The sequence below is a fragment of the Aythya marila genome, assembly GCF_965140915.1.
Source record: "Aythya marila genome assembly, chromosome: 1".
NCBI lineage: Eukaryota > Metazoa > Chordata > Aves > Anseriformes > Anatidae > Aythya > Aythya marila.
The window spans coordinates 110,464,110-110,482,425 of NC_139042.1; the positions used below are offsets into that span (position 1 = coordinate 110,464,110).

General features: G+C 43.4%; 1 protein-coding gene across 1 annotated transcript; it reads right to left on the reverse strand.

Moving 5' to 3' along the window:
* Positions 1 to 456: 456 nt before the first annotated feature.
* LOC309891922 (uncharacterized protein) lies at positions 457 to 8,337 on the reverse strand (the record flags this gene model as incomplete). Its single annotated transcript, XM_082784875.1, has 6 exons — positions 457 to 1,410; positions 2,505 to 2,585; positions 3,859 to 3,981; positions 4,918 to 5,217; positions 6,388 to 6,675; positions 8,283 to 8,337. 6 exons carry the CDS (start codon positions 8,335 to 8,337, stop codon positions 1,007 to 1,009), a joined length of 1,251 nt encoding a protein of 416 aa, XP_082641001.1. The 3' UTR covers positions 457 to 1,006.
* Positions 8,338 to 18,316: the final 9,979 nt, after the last annotated feature.

Below are 18,316 nucleotides of genomic sequence, written 5' to 3' on the forward strand. Positions count from 1 at the left end.
TTGCTGTAAAGAGACACCACAAAATTATCTGTTTACTCTAGGGTTAGAATATGAAGTTGTAGATACTGTCCACACACAGGGCATTAGGATGTACTTAGTCACATTATATGAACAATCCCAGTTCAAAGCAATACTCAGCAACAGCTCTTCAGTTATAAGAGAAAATACTTTTATTTGGCATTCCATAAGGAAAGATATTTCATGAAACCTACAAGAAGCACCTTATAGCTGTAATACAAAAAACATTCACAAAAATTACTACACGCCATTTGAGATTCAATTTAATACAGGTATTGAAGAAAGCACATCTAATTGCCGTTAATGAACAGCCTTGTTAATTACAGATATGGCTATACCCCTTTGCTAGCAATGTTCTGGTTTCTCTGCATTCCTTTTTTCCTCCTTAAAAAAAAAAAAAAAAAAAAAAAAAAAAAAAAAAAACACAGTTCCTTAATGTGCTGTCTAGCAAACACTACAATGAAATCACATCCAAGTCTACTGAGTTACACTGCAGCTTTCGACCTTTCGTATCATCATACATCAGATGAAGGCTTGGCAAGCTGCCCACGTCCAACAAGCTGTTAGGGTGTTCATCCTCTTCCCTGTGCATTTACACAGGTGCATGGACCACACAACAAATGGGGACTGAGGTCTGGGCCTGACATGGCCTCCAGACATCCCCAAGGTCCTGCTTTTCTTCACTGGGGCCTTTTAACAGAAGCAAAGAGGCAGAGGCTCAGCTCAACTCCTCTCACAGTTAGTTACCATGCCTCTTCTCCAAGGAGTTTCTAAGGGGTCCTCCTGGAAGACCTTTAGAAGCACAAAGGGTAGAGAAGGGCTTATCCCTGGAAAACAAGCTAATCCCCAGAGACACTTCTCTTCAGGTTTCTACCAATTCTTCTAAGCATGTGAAGCAGCAGATTCATCTGAGCAACAGCAGAACTGCAATGTTAGCTCAAAGCCAGCTGAGAGAGAAGGGAAGAATCCAAACCTCAGTCCAATACTGTTAACATGTTTCCTGGCAAATCTGATAGTAAGAACTCCATTCCAAATCTCCAGGTTTGTCCTCTGCGTACCCCGTTCTGATCAAAGCATACTTAGTGGATTTGCTTCCTTCACTGTATTTCCAGGATGCTTTGCACCTTGAAGATGCATGGTATGCATTGTCCATAACAACACAGTCTTTGTCTTTCAAGTCCTCAAACCCTGGAAGAGGGAACTCCTCAAATTCTGCAGGAGCACTGTCAAACACCGGGGGAGTGGGATAATCAACATTGGATGGAATGCAGTCCTCAAATGCTGGATGGATGCTGTTCTCAACGCTGGGGACACCACACACTTCATGAACTGAAGTAGGAGGCTCTGCAGCTTTCCTGCCTTTCAGCTCTGGCAACTTGGGTCTTTCTTCAGCTGGAGGAAAAAGTCAGTTGAACAGAAATCTCCTCAATGCCAACAACTAGACAAGACAGTGAAGATAACACAGGAAAGAGAAAGGGCTGCAAGTGGCAAAGGCTGGCACTGGTGGTAGAAGCAGTCAAAGAACACGTGTGAACAGGACTGCCTTAAATTAAAGGCTGTCTCACTGATTTTCTTTACATGAGTTGTAACCAAGTGGCCAGCTGCCAGCAGAGACACCATGACACTCCAAGCTAGAGCTCACAGTGCACGCTCCCTTGCAGCTTCACAGGGGCACCCACAAGCACAGACTGACCCCACCACAGGGGACTCTGCTACCTGGACAGGTAAGGGCCTTGGGATACCACAGTCCTGCTGCCTTCCTGGGGTGCCTACTCCCCTCGCCCTGCAAACAAACCCTGGCTCAGTTTGTACCTCTGCTTTCTGATGGCACGGGCCCCAGCTCTGGACTTTCTTACACCCAGCGATGACAGATGGAGAACACCCAGAATATCCCAGTCATGCCTGAGGCAGCAACATGCAAATGGATCTTTCCCTCCATACTGAGCTAGTGGGAGCAGGACTGCTGGCCAACAGCAAATTGGAAGGATCGCTGCAGTTAAGACAGGAGAGAAACCTGCCCTACATGATCTGAACAAGCCCCTCTGCCCAAAAAGTGTCATGCCTAACAAATGTGCAGAGCAAGTGAAAGAACAGGCGAAAGCACCAGCAGTCCCCATGCAGTGAGGAGCTACCAAGATCCACAAGTTTGCACAGCGTTAAAGAGAACACAGCCCACTACGCTGGGCAGAAGAAGGATCTGAGATTGCAGAAACAACTCATTATCTAGATAGTTTTTCATTATCTACATAGTCTTAGTGCAGCACACATGTAATTATCCTAGTATTAATGCTGTCGGCAGCTCAAAGTGCTGTCTTTGGATCTTTCAAATTTCAGATGTTTTTATGTTAGAAAAAGTTCCCCTTGATTACAGTACTCTGCTTGCATAAGACAATCATGCCTCATGAACCCAAACTCAGACAAGCCACATCACACTCTTAGATCCCTGTCTGTGACCCATAGGAAGGCACATAATGACACATACTCACCATTTTCAGACCATTCATGTTGCTCAGGATAGTCTCTATCATCTCTTAGTCTCAAGCTTGAATGCTGTAGGACTGGCACTGCTAACCAGGAGTTAAACCAAGTCAAGTGAAAAGCAGACAAATATACCTGAAGCATTTGCAGAAAGCTGTCAAAGAATTCATAGTCTGCATATAGCTCAATTCCCTATATCTTATCACTTACTAGAGATTAGAGGATAGGAGGAAATTCTTCACTCAAAGGGTGGTAAAGTACTGGAACAGGTTGCCCAGAGAGGTGTTCAAGACCAGATTAGTTGAGGCCCTGAACAACCTGGTCTAGTGGGTGGTGTCCCTGCCCATGGCAGGGTGTTGGAACTGGGTGATGTTTAAGGTCCCTTCCAACACAAGCCATGTTATGATTCTGAGAAGTCCTCCCCCTCTGTTCAGCTTTTAAGCCTTTCAAGTAACTACCTACCCCTTCCTACCAGACAGGACAAACTACCTTATGTCTTCATTACCTATGTGGTGGACCAACTTTGCATTTCAACTGCAAAGCACTGTGGGGCAATAACTAACTGCTTCTTGTCAGAAGACCACCCTTTTCCACCCTCTCCTACCATTAGGCATTGAAGCAGGGAAAGGAGGTTCTCCATCCCATCTTGCCCACATTTGGGGGTGAGCTACTCAGAACTAAGAAAACAAAAGATCTTCAGGTAGAGGTAAAAACTCACACATGCCTCAGAGCTAAAAGGGATATGGAGCAGCAATCAGCTTCATCCTTACTGTGCAACACTGCCAGGCACTTGGGAAGGTTGCCTTGGTTTCAGCCCCAGCTCACCAGCTCAGGAGGAAACATGGGTCCCTCTCCTTGCCTGCACTCACCAACTCTGTGCTCCCAGAAGTGACCAAACCCAGGGGAGTTCAGCAGGGCACAAGTCCCACAAGCAGAGATATGAGGCCCTATCCTACCAGTCAATGTCCCACCACAGGAAAAATAAATAAATAAATAATAACACAGCTCTCAGCAGACCACACACCACACAAACAGGAGAACGGCAGCTGCCACAACCTCCTAAAGCCTTGCCACAAATCCACCCTGCAGACACAGGACCAGCCTGGACACTCTCAGCACCGGACCTTGGCAAGCAGGGCTGAAAATCCTCCCATCAGTGTGGAAAGGCCTCAGGCGGTCAGTCGCTGCAGCAGAGCCATGTGCTGTCACCAGCACTGACAGCAATGTAAAGCTGCATCCTGCTCCTCTGAACCAAACTCACACCAAAACCCACAGTCAGATATCTCCTGAATGCAGAGAACTGGATCTATGCATCAATTACTATTTAAATAGGCTATTTAGGTTTTGAAGGAGATTTCTTACCTGCCCTGTGCCCAGGCTTCTGAAAATCCCTTATCAGTGCAACCAATAAAATAGTAACTACAACAGCTGCTGATGCTATGAGAACATAGAGAGAAGGATTTCTTCCAAGTGTGTCCTTTTGCTCTACAATTAAAATTTAGTTGTCAAAACATTTACAGTACAGCAGGTTGAAGCTACACCATTAATTTTTGTGATCTTAATCATTTTTCTTATGTCCTGTAAGTACAATATCAGAAAGCTGACTTCTAAAATTAGAGGTTGTCCTACTGACTTTCCTTAAGTGATCTGCAACCAAGCGGTTGCTTTTCACAAGGCGTATACAGGACACTAATCCAAGGCATTAGGACAGACCTCAGCCAACCTGCCACCAGCTGCTCTTTGTCTTATGCCACCAACTGAGAAATTGATAAGGTGTAGTGGTAATAATAGCTGGCATGCTATTTTCACATGCTAGGTTGTTTGCTATCGCAACACACCTCGCTTAAACTTGTGAGTCTCCCTGTATCCCTCTGGTTCAGTTTCTCCATCACAAAAGCTGTGAAGTTTAGAACAAAACCATCATCATAAGCAGCATTGCATTGAGAGTTTCCTGCTTTCCCCACCACAGGAACCGCTGCAGATGTGCAGGTGAACCTGTTCTCAAGTTGGGGAACAGTCATAAACTCAAATTCACCTGAAAGCCCTTCTGATACGTTTAAACCAGCAATCATTTAAAGATACAGCATTTACTGGCCCCCCGAAACTCATTCCTCTATCACAGCTCACAGTATTTCCTAGATACAGTGGAGTAACAAAGTAGAACTCAAACGACACCTTGTGCCACTCTGGCTGAAGTAGGCACTGGCAAAAGAACACCCAGCTTTACCCAGCAAGGCTTACCCCAGGAAGTCTGTGCTTCATCTCTCTGCTAATTACATGACTGCTCGTGCATTTGGGGCCGTCTCTTACATAATCCAGTAGGTAATCCAGTACCCAATCTCTTACATAACCCAATACACAGACAGGTTTCTGTGTCTAGTCTGGACTCAAGAAAGCTTTTCATTTTTTATCAATACTCACCAACATTCACATTAGTGATGCCTTCGTACACAACTCTGCCATCTCTGTCTTTCACTTCTATAGAATACCTGCCACGGTCACTTGTCTCAATCTTGTCTAGTCTAAGGCTGTGACTAGACACAATCTCAGACCTGTTAATGTATTCTCCATGGTACCAAAACCAAGAGCCATTTGTCCAAGCCACTTCCGTGTTTTCCTTTTTCCAGACTACCTGGAAGAAGTGTTCCAGCATCATCTCTGTTAGATTCAGGAATATGGATCCACCCATAAATTCTGTGATATCTTGAAGTATTTCCACTTCTGAGGGGAGAAAAACATCAGCTCATAACTACAGGATTTTATATGCCATACGGCAACCACAAGCAGGAATATTGCTCACATCTCTTGTTAAGTGAAAGTGTGCTTTGCTATAATTGATGTATCAGCCTAAAATCAATAAACATAAATTTGTTCTGAGACTGCTCTGATAACTTAACTTGTAACCTGGTAGTTTCTTTTCCATTTTACTAATGCTTCTTCCCCACCACCCGCTCTTTCCCGACAAGGGAGAAAGATAGTAAACGAAGGGCATTGCAAGTGCTGGCAAGCAAAGGGAACATGAGGAAGTACATATGGAATCAGAGCTTGAGCACACCATCACAAAGACAGGCATGCCACCCTTCAGGATGTGGTTTTACATCACACCCAAGAGCCAGGTCTCCTGTGCTTTGGAAAAGGCTTGAAATGCAGTAGGACTTCCCAAAATTATCATCTGAAAAGCTGGTCTGAACGTGACAAGAACCACCCTCAGGCACATGACTGTCCCAAGCACTCATTCCAGACATTAACCTGTGCATATAGGTACCCTCTCCCCACAGGCAAACTGTTCTGTGGCACAGGACTCACAAGCAGGGATAGGGGCCTGGCTTCTTGTTACAAGATGCAATTTGAGGTTGATACAAACATGAGGTAAACCACAGGAATGTGGACCCTGCTTGGACCCTCTCCCAATTCAATATTTAATGGAGATTGCTTACACTTCTACTTTTCTTCATACTGGCATACTTCTCTTCATATGCTGGCTCAGGGGGAAAGTGACTGGTCTTGGGCCACCATTTTGTTGAATTTCATGAACTAAGACACCTTTGGAAAACAGGGTCTGGAAAAGGAAACTTGCCAGAGTAGCATACACCATCTACATGTTATTTTCAGAACTTGCCATAGAAATAAGTGCATCTCCTTTCTCTGCTAACCCCATCCAACCTATACATTTAGACTTGAATCCTACAACACAACTACACTCAGAGAAGAGAAAGGAAGGGAAGAAATGTGCAAATGTTTTTCTGGATATTTCATTTGTCGACAACATGCATCATTTGGGAAAAGACTCCTCTAATCATTTTGTAACCCAAAGTGAGGCATGCAAACACAGAAAGGACACCTTCTGGAAATACATATATTAACACACGTGTATAGCTTGCTCAGACTTACTCTTCAGTTCCAGGTGAAAAATCTGATGCAAATGCAAGCCATCCTGGTCATACACTTCTGCTACATACTCTCCCTGATCTCTCCATTCCGTGGGGCAAAGACTTAGGCTGCCATTGTAGAACACACGGGCCCTCTTGCAGTAGACCTCTAAGGCGTTCACCGATTTCCTTCTGATCTGAGCCACTCGCTGTCCGTCTTTCTTCCAGATGGCATGGATGTACCCAGCTGACTGCAGGCAGGCCAGGTGAAAAGCAACGCAGTAACCTACAACCCCTCTGACAAGGTATCCTGTTGAAATACATGCACGTGAATATTTACTTCAGGGAGATACAGGATATCCCATACTTCAGCTTTTTGAAATCTTTTACTACCTTGGAAGCATTTCCACACTGGCTTACAAGTAATCTAGCAGGATCTGCATGCCAACACAGCTTACTTTGAAGAAAAGGCAAATAATGAATTAAGTCCCTGAACAGTTCCCTAAGAACTCTAAGAAAATCCAATGCCTCATCATGCTGAGGAAGCAGTTTACTTGGATTAGATTTAAGAAGGGAGTATCCTACAGGGAGGTTACAAGGCATACCAAGAGTGTATTATGAATCGGCATCCGTCATATATATTAATGCCTAGGGACACATCTAGAATATTGTCTTTGACACTGACCAAAACCCAGAGTATGTTTTCACAGTTTCTCTACAAAATTGGATCCTGGCATTTACAACAGCTGCTGTGTCAGAAGTAAACGGAAACAATAAGCCTTATGTCTTTTGTCATAAGCAGAATTCAGCACATCTAAGTTATAAAATTACTGTAATCTCTATGTCTGAATGAAAATAATTCCCATGCTAATGATAATTGCTTGTTTCCAAAAAGCTAATCACTTCTGGGCAAAGATTATTTTGCCCTGACAAGCAAGGATTTTGCTTATCTGTACTTAATTCTTTCATCCCCAAACTCTCAAATCAGTCAATATAGTACTAGAGCCAGAAGAAAAATAAATAAATAAATAAATAAATAAATAAATAAATAAATAAATAAATATCTTCAGAATGGAGCATCTAATTTATGCAACCCAAAGCAACAACTGCCATGCAGCAGTAAGCAGAGGGTGGTGTTGACAACACGGAAAGCAGGAAAGCAGAACAGAGCAAAATCCCCACTAATCTTCTGTGTCTTGTCACCCCAAGGAACTGTAACATCTCAAGGATGCTCAGAAAAGGGAGAACAGTCCTAATCAGCATCTTCTAGGACCCTAAATCACCACATTATCCCACTATGGGTCACACTTAGTGAAGGCTAATGCCACTTTCAGGAAAACTCGCTGGACCAGCTCACTGTGCTATGTCAGCACAGATTTCAAAATAACTATCTATTTTTTGTAGCCAGTAATTTCAAGCAGTGGATAAGATGACAACAAAATCAAGATCTGATATAAAGTCATAGTTGCATTTAAAAGTCTAACTGTAGCATCTTGCTTCTAGACCTGTGGCACAAGTGTAGATACTAATCGTGACCAGAACAAATGTTTAATCAAAATCATGGCAGGCAAGTGTTCTCACGAGGTTAATATGTGAACTCAAGAACAAAAAGGCAGAAGATGCCAGCCAGGAACACACAACCTATACATCGTAATACAAGCTAGCATCTGATCCAGGCATCCCTACACAGTAAGTGAAGGTTAAAGTGATAACTTGCACCCACCATGTACATGTAACTGAAATGTCCTTTGGTGAACGCAGCGCTGGGAGCTGGTGCAGACCTTAGCTGTGTACTGTCCTGCATCCTCCTTCCCAACAATGCGGAGCCCCAGTGTTCCATTACGAAAGACACGAAGCCACTGGCCATACCCAGTACTGCCATGTGTCCCCTGCTTTAAGAGCATGCCTCCCTTGTACCATCTGATCTGAGAAGGATGCTCCAACTGGACATAGCCAGGGTCAAAAATAACATAGTCGCATTCATTCCCATTTATCGTTGTCACATCACCACCAGCTGAAAGTACAACACACAAAACAAGGTCATTGCAAGCAATTTTCTTTCAACATAATCCTCAAATATTGTCCTGATCCTGCAATTAACAAACCAAACCTCTAGGATCTCATCCACACCAAAACACATTTTCAATCACAGTTCAGTGTAAAAGCACGTAACGGCTACAGAATTAGGAATCAAATTAAAAATAAAAGTAAAAATCTTACCTCCAAGAATAATAAGTGCACACAATACAGCCTGGAAGGTGAAAATAGATAACATTTTAGAAATGATCGTTTCTTTGCTAGTATGTATACATTTCTGCATGAGCTTGTTCACCAAGAAATCATTAAATCCTACTAGCTTAGGTCACTAGTGAAGGATGTGACATGAAGCAGGTGAGGAGAAATGTTTAAAGGATGCTTTTATGCTAACCGCTTCCTTACTGAAAAAGTGCATAAAATTCTCAGAAAAACAGAATAGCTATTTAAAAAAAAAAACACACAGTGTGGTTTCAGCCTCTGTGTCAGAGACGCATCAGCTATGAACCTGTGGGTAACCTTCCCTTCTTCCCTTTTTTCTTTCTCTTTTTTTCATCATGCCACAATTGCTATCAGACTCCTTTTCACAGCAAAGTCCATCAAAAATGTGTTTGCCATTTCTACTGTGTGTAGAATCTTAGAGCAAATCATGACGTGGAGGTCAGCTGGGTTGCAGCTGGGACAGAGTTAATTTTCTTCTTAGTAGCTGGTATGGTGCTTTGTTTTGGATTTAGGATGTGACTGTTGATAACACAACCATGTTTTAGGTTTTTTTAGCAGTGCGTACAAAAGACCAAGACTATTTCTGCTCCTGGTGCTGCCCTGGCAGTAAGGAGGCTGGGAGTGCAGCAGGATCTGGGAGGGGGCACAGCCAGGACAGCTGGCCAGGCTGCCCAAAAGGATGTCCCATGCCATACAGTGTTCTGATCAACCCTAAAACGAGGGAGTTGACTCTGGGGGCTGCTACTGCTTGAGGGCTGGCTGGGCATCAGTCATCTGGTGATGAGCAATTACATTGTGCATTGCTTTATTCTGAGTAATCTTTTTTTTTTTTTTTTTTTTTTTTTTTTCCCCTTGCCTTTTCTTTCCTATTGAACTGTCTATCTCAATCCACAAGTATTACTTTTTCCCCCCCAATTCTCTCCCCCATCCCACTGGGTGGGAAGTGAGCAAGCAGCTCTGTGGTGCTTTGCTGCCAGAGTCAGGTTAAACCACAACAGGTGCATAGTTTTATAATCACAAGTGTAAGGACGTAAAAACCAAACCAAAACAAAACAAAAAAAACAGTTATCTGCAATACTGGAATTTCCCCCAAGGAAACATTTATGTGAAATAGTGTCACACTACACAGCAACCCAAAATAGCGTCACACATCCCGTTCAGCTTCCAGTTTTGCATGTATGTGCACATGACACTAACAAAGTGAGCCATGGGAGATGATGCAAAGTGCTTCTTGATAGGCCAAAGGAACTTCTGCAAGTCTCCAGAGAGGTCTGTGGTGCCGACACATCTGTCAGCTGAGTAGTCAGCTCAGCAAGTGAATTTATTTCTGGAGTGCACACCATCTGATTTCTCATTCTCAAGTCATAAATTAGGGTGAATTTGCCTTTGCAGTGCAGGCACAGCACCACGACTGCAATTTGTGCACTAAATTATTGATTGAACTTATCTTTGCAGTCTCCAGGTTGCCCCAGAAATGACTGTTTCCACTTGAACAAGAAAGAAGCAAAACTGCACATAGGGCAGAGCTGCATCGGAGGCCCAAGATGAACAACAAAATGGACAGTATTTCTGGGGAGGAAAGCACGTTGTCTCTCTTTCTGCTTACGAAGCAATGCCTCATATCTGAGCAGAGCAAGTACAGGGCCATAGAAAGGCATGCATCTGAGAGCCGGAAGATGAAACGAATGTCAGCTGACTAGCACTGACAATCCAAAATAAGAGCTTATGTGGTTCACACTCATATAGAAAATGAGGGACATCCAAAGCATGCGTCCTAAAGACCACAGCCCAACTAAAAATGCATGCCGCCATACAGGTAATCAACCACTTCCGCTATGTAAACTTGAGCAGAGTCTGCATAACCTTCACTGCTACCTTCTTCACTGGATGTGTGTTCAACCACAAAATATGGCTTTGTGGATCATTTTACTGCCTTGTTTCAGCAAATGCAAACACTGTGGAAACTATGGCACTCTGAAGACTTAAGAAGCTATGAATGCACATTCAGAAGAAAAGGATTGCACATTCAGAAGAAAAGGAGTACTTTTCTTCACAAAAAGCATTCAACACAAAAGCATTCAAACCAATAGTAAGAAACAAGCACAAAAAGCAACCAAATACAAGTCTAAACAGTCCTGTTCCAGCTCAGAAATATAAATGAACAGGGTGATTTAATGAAGCCAGAGAGGCAGCCATAGGTTTGTCGGTGCCATCGGAAGCCATCATTAAGCTTCAAAAGCCCTATGAAGGAGAGCAGCTACACCAACAATTAGCATCCTTCACCATAACAAAGGTGAACAACATGCTGCTTCAGATGCATCCCCCCATTATCAATCTTGGCATGGTAGTCTATGCCTGGACCAGCTAAATGAGCTCCACAAATGGTGCAGGCCCAAAAGGCATCCATCCAACCTACTGTTTGTTTGCTGGTGATGGCACAGGTGCTCTTCCTTCCTGCCATTCTAAACTGGTGATGTTCCCTGTTAGATGGAAGAAGGGCAGCATGTTTATCAGGTGGTCAGTAATTCGTTGGGTCTTTACACAGCCAAAAATTGTAGCAAGACTTACTAAATAGTGGTAGTCAACTTTTTAGATGTAGATTCATGCCACGCTCAAAGTGGAAAGATGTTGGCTTGCACCTTTAGTCACATTGGTCTCATTAACTTCAGTGTGCCCTTCACAATTCTCTTGCTATATGAAGAGCTATGTGCACACGTGTGTATGTGCATGTGTCCGTGTGCAGCTATACCTGAGTTTTTTTTTGTTTTAAGCTTTGCCTGGCTTGTTCAGCCCTCAGGCAGTCATCATAAATAGAAAAGGCTAACAGAAATCAGCTGAGTGACTCCAGCTCACCTCTGACAGGCTTGCATACAGAGCCTTCCCTGGATACTAGCCTCCAGCATTCTCATAATCACCTCAAATGCTAAAACAAGTCTCCTTTGCTAATCGCTTCTTCTCAGAGCCCACTCACAGACCACTGAAGCCAAAAGAATTTGCATACCATTACCTTCAGGCAGATAAGGCATGCGTGTGCAATTTGGGGTACACAGTTTCACTTGTAACTTGTGAAGTAATCAATTCCAGCTGAAATTACGCTGCCACGGGACCCGAGGCTGCTATCTTTTACTTTGCATAACACAATTACCCTGATGAGGGCTTCAAAATACATATTTAAACAAATAACCACGTTAATATAGTTCATTTCCTGTACCAGCCTTCACCTAAAATTAAATAATTCAACACCATGCCGCCTGAGGGAAGAAACAGTGAAAGACTGCCCCCTCCTGTACACAAATGTATAATTCTCTGGATAGTTGAAAGCAAAAATCTAGCTTTCTTAGTATACCTTGGAATATTGATGTAATTGGAAAATAAAATCATGTGTATATATACACATATAAAAAGACATAATAGTTAAAACTGTACAAAGAATTTTCTGTCACTGTTTCTGACAAACATAAAATAATGAGAGCACTGACTCACTGGTCAAGTATGTACAATTCCCAAATAGTCCTGGCTATTGAAAACACACAAACAAAAGCCAAGCTTCAGCAATACAAGACTCAAAACACTATGTAGTGCCTAACCTATGCTTTTTTTTTTTTCCTTGAGTGTATTTCCTCTATGTCAAGTAACCAAGCCTTTTTTCTTCCCCCAAATTGAAGTGTCACCAGAGACTGCATTATCCTTCTTGCAGCCTGAAACACCTCAAAAGCATGAAGAACAGCATCAGGTATTTTAGGGGCAATTCCCCTTGTTGGCATGAAGTCCTTCCCACAGACCCCACCTTCTCACCTTTATTACAACAGTAGCGCTGTTTACGGACCTGGAAAACCCAGAGAGTAAGGCATTTTGTAAAAGAACGTACTGACACCCGTGAGGAAGGGAGGACAGAAAAACGTGTTTAACCATAATGCAAGCTCTACCTGAAGCAGCCACCCTTTGCCTAAGCCCCCTCAGGGTCCTCCCCACCAGCTCAGGGCCCTCGAGCCCACCCAACCCTGGGGAGCACTCGCAGGTGCTGCCCAAATGCTAAGGGTTGGGTGGGTTGGGGTTAGCTGTGAAGAAATGTATTTTTAGTCTTCTCATTGGTGAGATATGTTGTTCTTTCACCTTGCTGACTGGTGCTTTATAACAGTTCCTTGGAAATTGACTTGGGGCAGCCATGAAATGGGGCTAAAGTGATGAAATGAGACCTTGGAGAGCACTGTACTACCACAGCAAAGCATCACCTGCCACCAGCGCAGGAAAGGGAGCCTTCCTTTCCTCTGGAACAGGGAAATGGGATGCACAGGGAAGTAAGATGATTCAGACTGTTTAATGAGCAAACTACCTAAACTGGGTGTCTTCTAAAGACAAAACACCATTCAGAACCTGTAGGAAGACTCCATGTAGTTTCTTTGGCCCTACTTGGTTTTGTAAGAGCATTGCCAAACCAATAAATCTAGGTAACAGGCAATGAAGTAATCAGCAACTGAGATAAAGTGACTCCTTTAGCACACAAGTTTTATTGGGTAAATACCTGACTGCATAAAGCATAAGCAAGCTTTCACCAGTCCATTGGCCATCTGTCTCAGTAGTCCTGGGAGCCTGAGGATTTTCTCCAATGAATTCATGCAGAGATTTACATAGTTGTGTTTGCTTTTTCTTTTTTCTAGTCCTGTCGTATAATTTTTCCATTTACATGACACTCAGAATGCGTCTGCTTGTACAGTGGTTGATTTTCTTCCCTCATATATTACCTTCCCTTCTACATTTTTTTTTGATTGGTTAGTTGTGGGTTTTTTGTTTGGTTGGTTGGTTTGGTTTTCCCCTTATCTCTTTCTGTTTTACTTAAGGATTCTTAAAATTACTACACAGTGACAGCTACCCTGTTTGGCTAAGGTAGGAACCAGTCACAGGTTGCTTATGCTAACCATCATTCACAGCTACAGATTGCTGGTCTACAAGACTGTACCTGGGCAAACCCCCAGTCACTACTTTGCTTTACAGGGTGTTTAAACACCAAGTCTCCTCAGCTATAGGTCACTTGCTGAATTATGCAGTGCATCTCATATGTATGTAATTGGCCAAACACATTCAAGTTACTGATTTCTTCAAAAAGGAAGTGTTATCTATTGCAAACAAAGTAAGACCTTAAAAATAACAGATGCTTGGACATGAACTTTTTTTTTTTTAATTCCTATTTGGAAAATCTGTAAATTATTCAGCAAATTAGGCACACTTGAACCAAACCTAGCAAGAAGTTTGTTACAACAATGGGTTGCTGCTATTCCTGGGCAGCCCTGACCCAATATGTATTATGAGCATGTCTGATATATAACAGCTTTGATGGTCATTTTAGTCCCAGGTGGTCACAGGTGTCCTTGAAACTTCTAGCAGAAAGTTCTCTCTGCATTCAGGACTGCTAGCAGATTTGATTCAATGCAACATGCTTAAAGCAGCAGTTACTACCCAGAAACAATATGAATACCTCAACCTGGAATCCTTCCAGATAACTGGCACGTATTGTAGGCTGAAGAATGTATGTATTTGAAACACAATTAAGCTGCTCTGAAATACTAAAAAATGGAACATGATACAATGATGCTGCTACAGTTTGGAAGTTCGCTGGCTTGTTTATTTGTGAGCATATGCCTAGATTCAGGTACTCGCATTTTTGCACTAATAAAGCAATTGCTTGCTTTCCATTTTTTTAATCAATTTGGTAGTAGTTTGCTTCCTGACTTTTTTTTTTTTTTTCTCCTGTGAAATGTAACATGGATGTAATGGAGACATAGATATTCAGATACTGAATGGATGTGATCCTGGGCAGCCTTCTTCAGGAGGCTCTGCTTGAGGAAGAGGCTGCACTAGATGATCTCCAGGGGTGTCTTCCAACTTCAGCCGTTTGGAGATTCTGTAATTCCCATGTCAGAAACATCTGGGGGGGAGGAGGGGAGAAATGCTTTTGTACTTCAAATCCAAACCAGGGGATATCATTATCCTCTTGGAAGGCACTACACTTAACTTTTTGCAGCGTAAACAAGCAATCTTACCTAAGCTGTGGAAAATCGCATGTGTCACTGGTTTAAAGCTAAAATACTTACAGGAGCATTTTCTGTCAAATGAAGAAGACAGCAAACTGCTCTCATTGTTTATTTCTCTTTTAGCAGCTGTGCAGAATGTCAGTGCTCTACATATGAGTGATTAATGTATCACTCTGCACAGAAAGCTCTTTCAGTGCAGGTGAAAATGGTTGATCAATAGGTAAGTTCAAGAAACAATCTTCAGTGTGCAGCCACAATCTTTCAAATGTCTTTAAAACTTTCTTCCATTCTATTCAGATGACAGTTTAGCTGATTGTAAAATAATTATTATAAAGACTGTTGGGTAGATACAGTATTCTTCAATATCCAGAGAATGGTAACACCAAAGGTTAGCTAGAGCTAGCAGCAAAGTGGAAAAATGGTTATTCCCCCATGTAGTGCTTCTCCTTTTCTACTGTAATTCTCATTAGGGTTTTTATATAGTTTTGCTTCAATGAACTCTTCATTAGACATGGGGTTTTGGTCTTTTCAGCTGTTGAAGTGCTGTTCGCTTTTTTAACAAGAAAAAAAGTACTTTTAACACTAAATGCATACATGTAGAACCTTTTAAAGCTGCTATATCAGCTTTATCAAAACAAAAAGAGGTATTTCCAAATCTGAAGCTCAAAATCACTGAACAGTAAAGTTGTTCTGAAGTAGTAAAAAATGGAGACAAGGCTTGACATGGTGGTGCATCTGTACTCATACAACTACTTTGAAATGCAAGAACTTTTTTGAGAGCATATGTCCAGTTTCAGGCAGTTATATTTAAGAGTGACCTAGTAAATGCCAGTTTACCATTTTTATCAACCTGGAGATGCTTTGCTTCTTTTTATCTTCCTTGAAATATGATTGCATTACCCATTTTGAGTACTTCATTGCTTTATGCATTTTTAAAACAGCTAAACTTTCCTGGGAAGATTTATCCCAAACTACCAACTTGTAATTAACGAATGGTCTGCAGGATGATATATGTATTGTATCATGTAATTGCTTATATCTTGCTCATGGAATCACAGAAATGTCAATTGGAAGAGTCCTCCAGAGTACAACCTCCTGCTCAAAGCAGAGCTACCACCAGCACCAGATCCGGTCAGGCACAGCTTTGTCAGGTTTGAAAAACCCCCAAGAATGAGATCCAGCAACCTCTTTAAGGTAGCCTGTTCCTCTCATCCACTACCCTCAAAATGAAGATTTTCTCAATATCCAGCCTAAATTTTTCAAACCACATTTGCCTTTGTTTTATCATCTCCCACTAAGCTGGCATTTTAGGGGCAATTGCCCTTGTAGGCAAAGCCCACTTTGCTTCCACTGCTTTTATACATCCTTTCAAGTAGTTGTTCAAGCATCTTTGCTAGAGCAAACAGCACCAGCTCCCTCAGTTTCTGCTCACTCTTTGTGTGCCCTAGGCTCCTAACCACCTCAGGAGCCCTTGCCAGTTCTTCCACATCCTTTTTGAAGGAAGGTCCATCCTTTCTGAAGGGCCCAAAACTGGACACGTTATTACAGTTGTGGCCTCAGCAGCTCTGAACAGAGAGGGATGATAACCTCCCAATCTGCCAGCCATGCTTTTCTGGATGTAGCCCAGTAAGCAGGTTGCCTGAATTGAGCATACTGAGCCGTATTCTGCTTGGCGGAGGACCTTGGTGCAGATCCTCTTCAGCACAGCTCTTACTCAAGCAGCCAGCTCCCAGCCTGTGCTAATGCACATCCTCTGACATGCATGAGGAACTTTGCCCTTCTCCTTGTTAAACTACTTCAGGCCCAATTCTTGAGTTTCTCAGGTTTCCTTGGAACTGAATCTTTGATGTATGAATATCTCAGCTCCCACTCCATTTCAGTATCACCTGCTAACTGGCTATGGATGCGTTCTTTCTCATCACCCAAGTTGCTCATTAAAAAAAAAAAAAAAAAAAAAAAAAGTCATTACTAACCACTGGCTGTTATGGGTCATGAATTAGACATTAAAACGTTGGCTGAGCCTGGAGGACCAGTAAGTTTTCAGCCTCTCAGTTTCCAAAGCAGATGCAGTAACCCATCAGAAGCCTTATTAGAAACAAGGTGTATTACATCCCCTGTTCTCTTTTCATCCCTATCACCAGCCATGTCTTGATGGGAATCAGGGTGGTCAGTTGGGGTTTGTCCACAGCAGATCCACTCTGAGGTTTTCCAATCACCTCTTTTTCAATATGTATTTGGAAATGAATTTAGCAGTTTTCTTCACTGATGCTGGACAGCAGGCTGATGCCTGAGCCTACAGTGTCTCCTCCTATCAGTGTCAAAGTCATGGGCAGTACTTTAGTTTCATGTGCAGGACTACTTTCCTCTCTCTATTGTCTCTATGCATTTGTACTTTGACTGTGAACATATTGGTCCTCTACCCTCCATATTTCTAAGCAGATGTGCTGTGCTGCAAACATGACTGGGATGCAGCAATGCGCCTGACAGTCGTACTGTTTTACAAACTGATGGGGATATGTTTTCCCTTTCATTCTATTTCGGTATTCCCAGCTTATTTTGTTGATGGCCATTTCTCCATCTGTTCGGACCTAGAGAAATTACAGACTGCAAGCCTAACGAGCCCATATCAGACAGACTTCTCCAACAGAAAGTCTTTAATGCAAATTGATGCTTAAACCTAACAAACAAAGCCTCAGTGTGACAAAACAACCTTTCTCATTTCACTCTTAATTGCAATTCCCATATTGTTTAGGGCACACAGTCACTAAGGTTTCTGACTAATTCAAATCACTTTCGTGCCTTGCTAACAATTGCTTTAAGTGAAAAGGAAATCTGAGTGGCTTTGGGGGCGTTTTTATGCTTTGTTTCTAGGAAAGAGTCCCAGATTCCTTGAAAACCGCTCGTTCCTGTGCTGAGCCTGTCAGTCTTTGTGCACCACCACGAAGCACGCGCTGGGTATTCGGGCGTTTTAGCTCCTAAAAAAGCTGGGTAGTTTTCTGTAGTATGACACTGGAGCGGTGTGGCAGCGGTCCAGGCCCACGGTAAGGCAGCAGGGAAGCCCAAATGTCACCACAGCGAGCAAACAAACGCACCATGGCAAGAAAGAGGGCTCCCCTAACACACCTGAGGGCAGAGCTCGCTCACGAGGGAAGACCCGGCCACCTCCTCCCACAGCCGCCCCCCGCAAGCCCCCCTCGGCCTGAGCTCCTGCCTGGCTCGGGGTGGGGGGGGGGGGGGGGGGGGGGGGCAGGGCTGGGAGTCGCCCCCCGCCACCCCATCGTGCCGGCCCCAAAACAGCCAGGCTCGGCCCTGCTGGGCCCGGCTGCTCCGCCCAGGAAGCGGCGCCCTTTGCCCGCGGAGCAGGAAGCGGCAGCCGCCGGCAGCGGGGCCGGCGCCGGGCGCCCTGCAGGTAGGCACGGCTCGGGTGTGGGGAGGGGGGCTCCCATCGCACCGACACTAAGCCAGCATGTGCTGGTGAAACCGTGCAGCTGCGCCATTAACTCTTTTTTTTTTTTTTTTTTTTTTGGTGATGAAAACGTGCTCACCTTTTGATTTCAGCGTTGTGTATTCCAGATACCGGTTAGGGAAGGGAAGCTTTAAACACCTTCTCCTGAATGGCAGGTCCGTGCCTTTGTGCCCCGGGGTGACCATGCGGAGAGCGCGGCG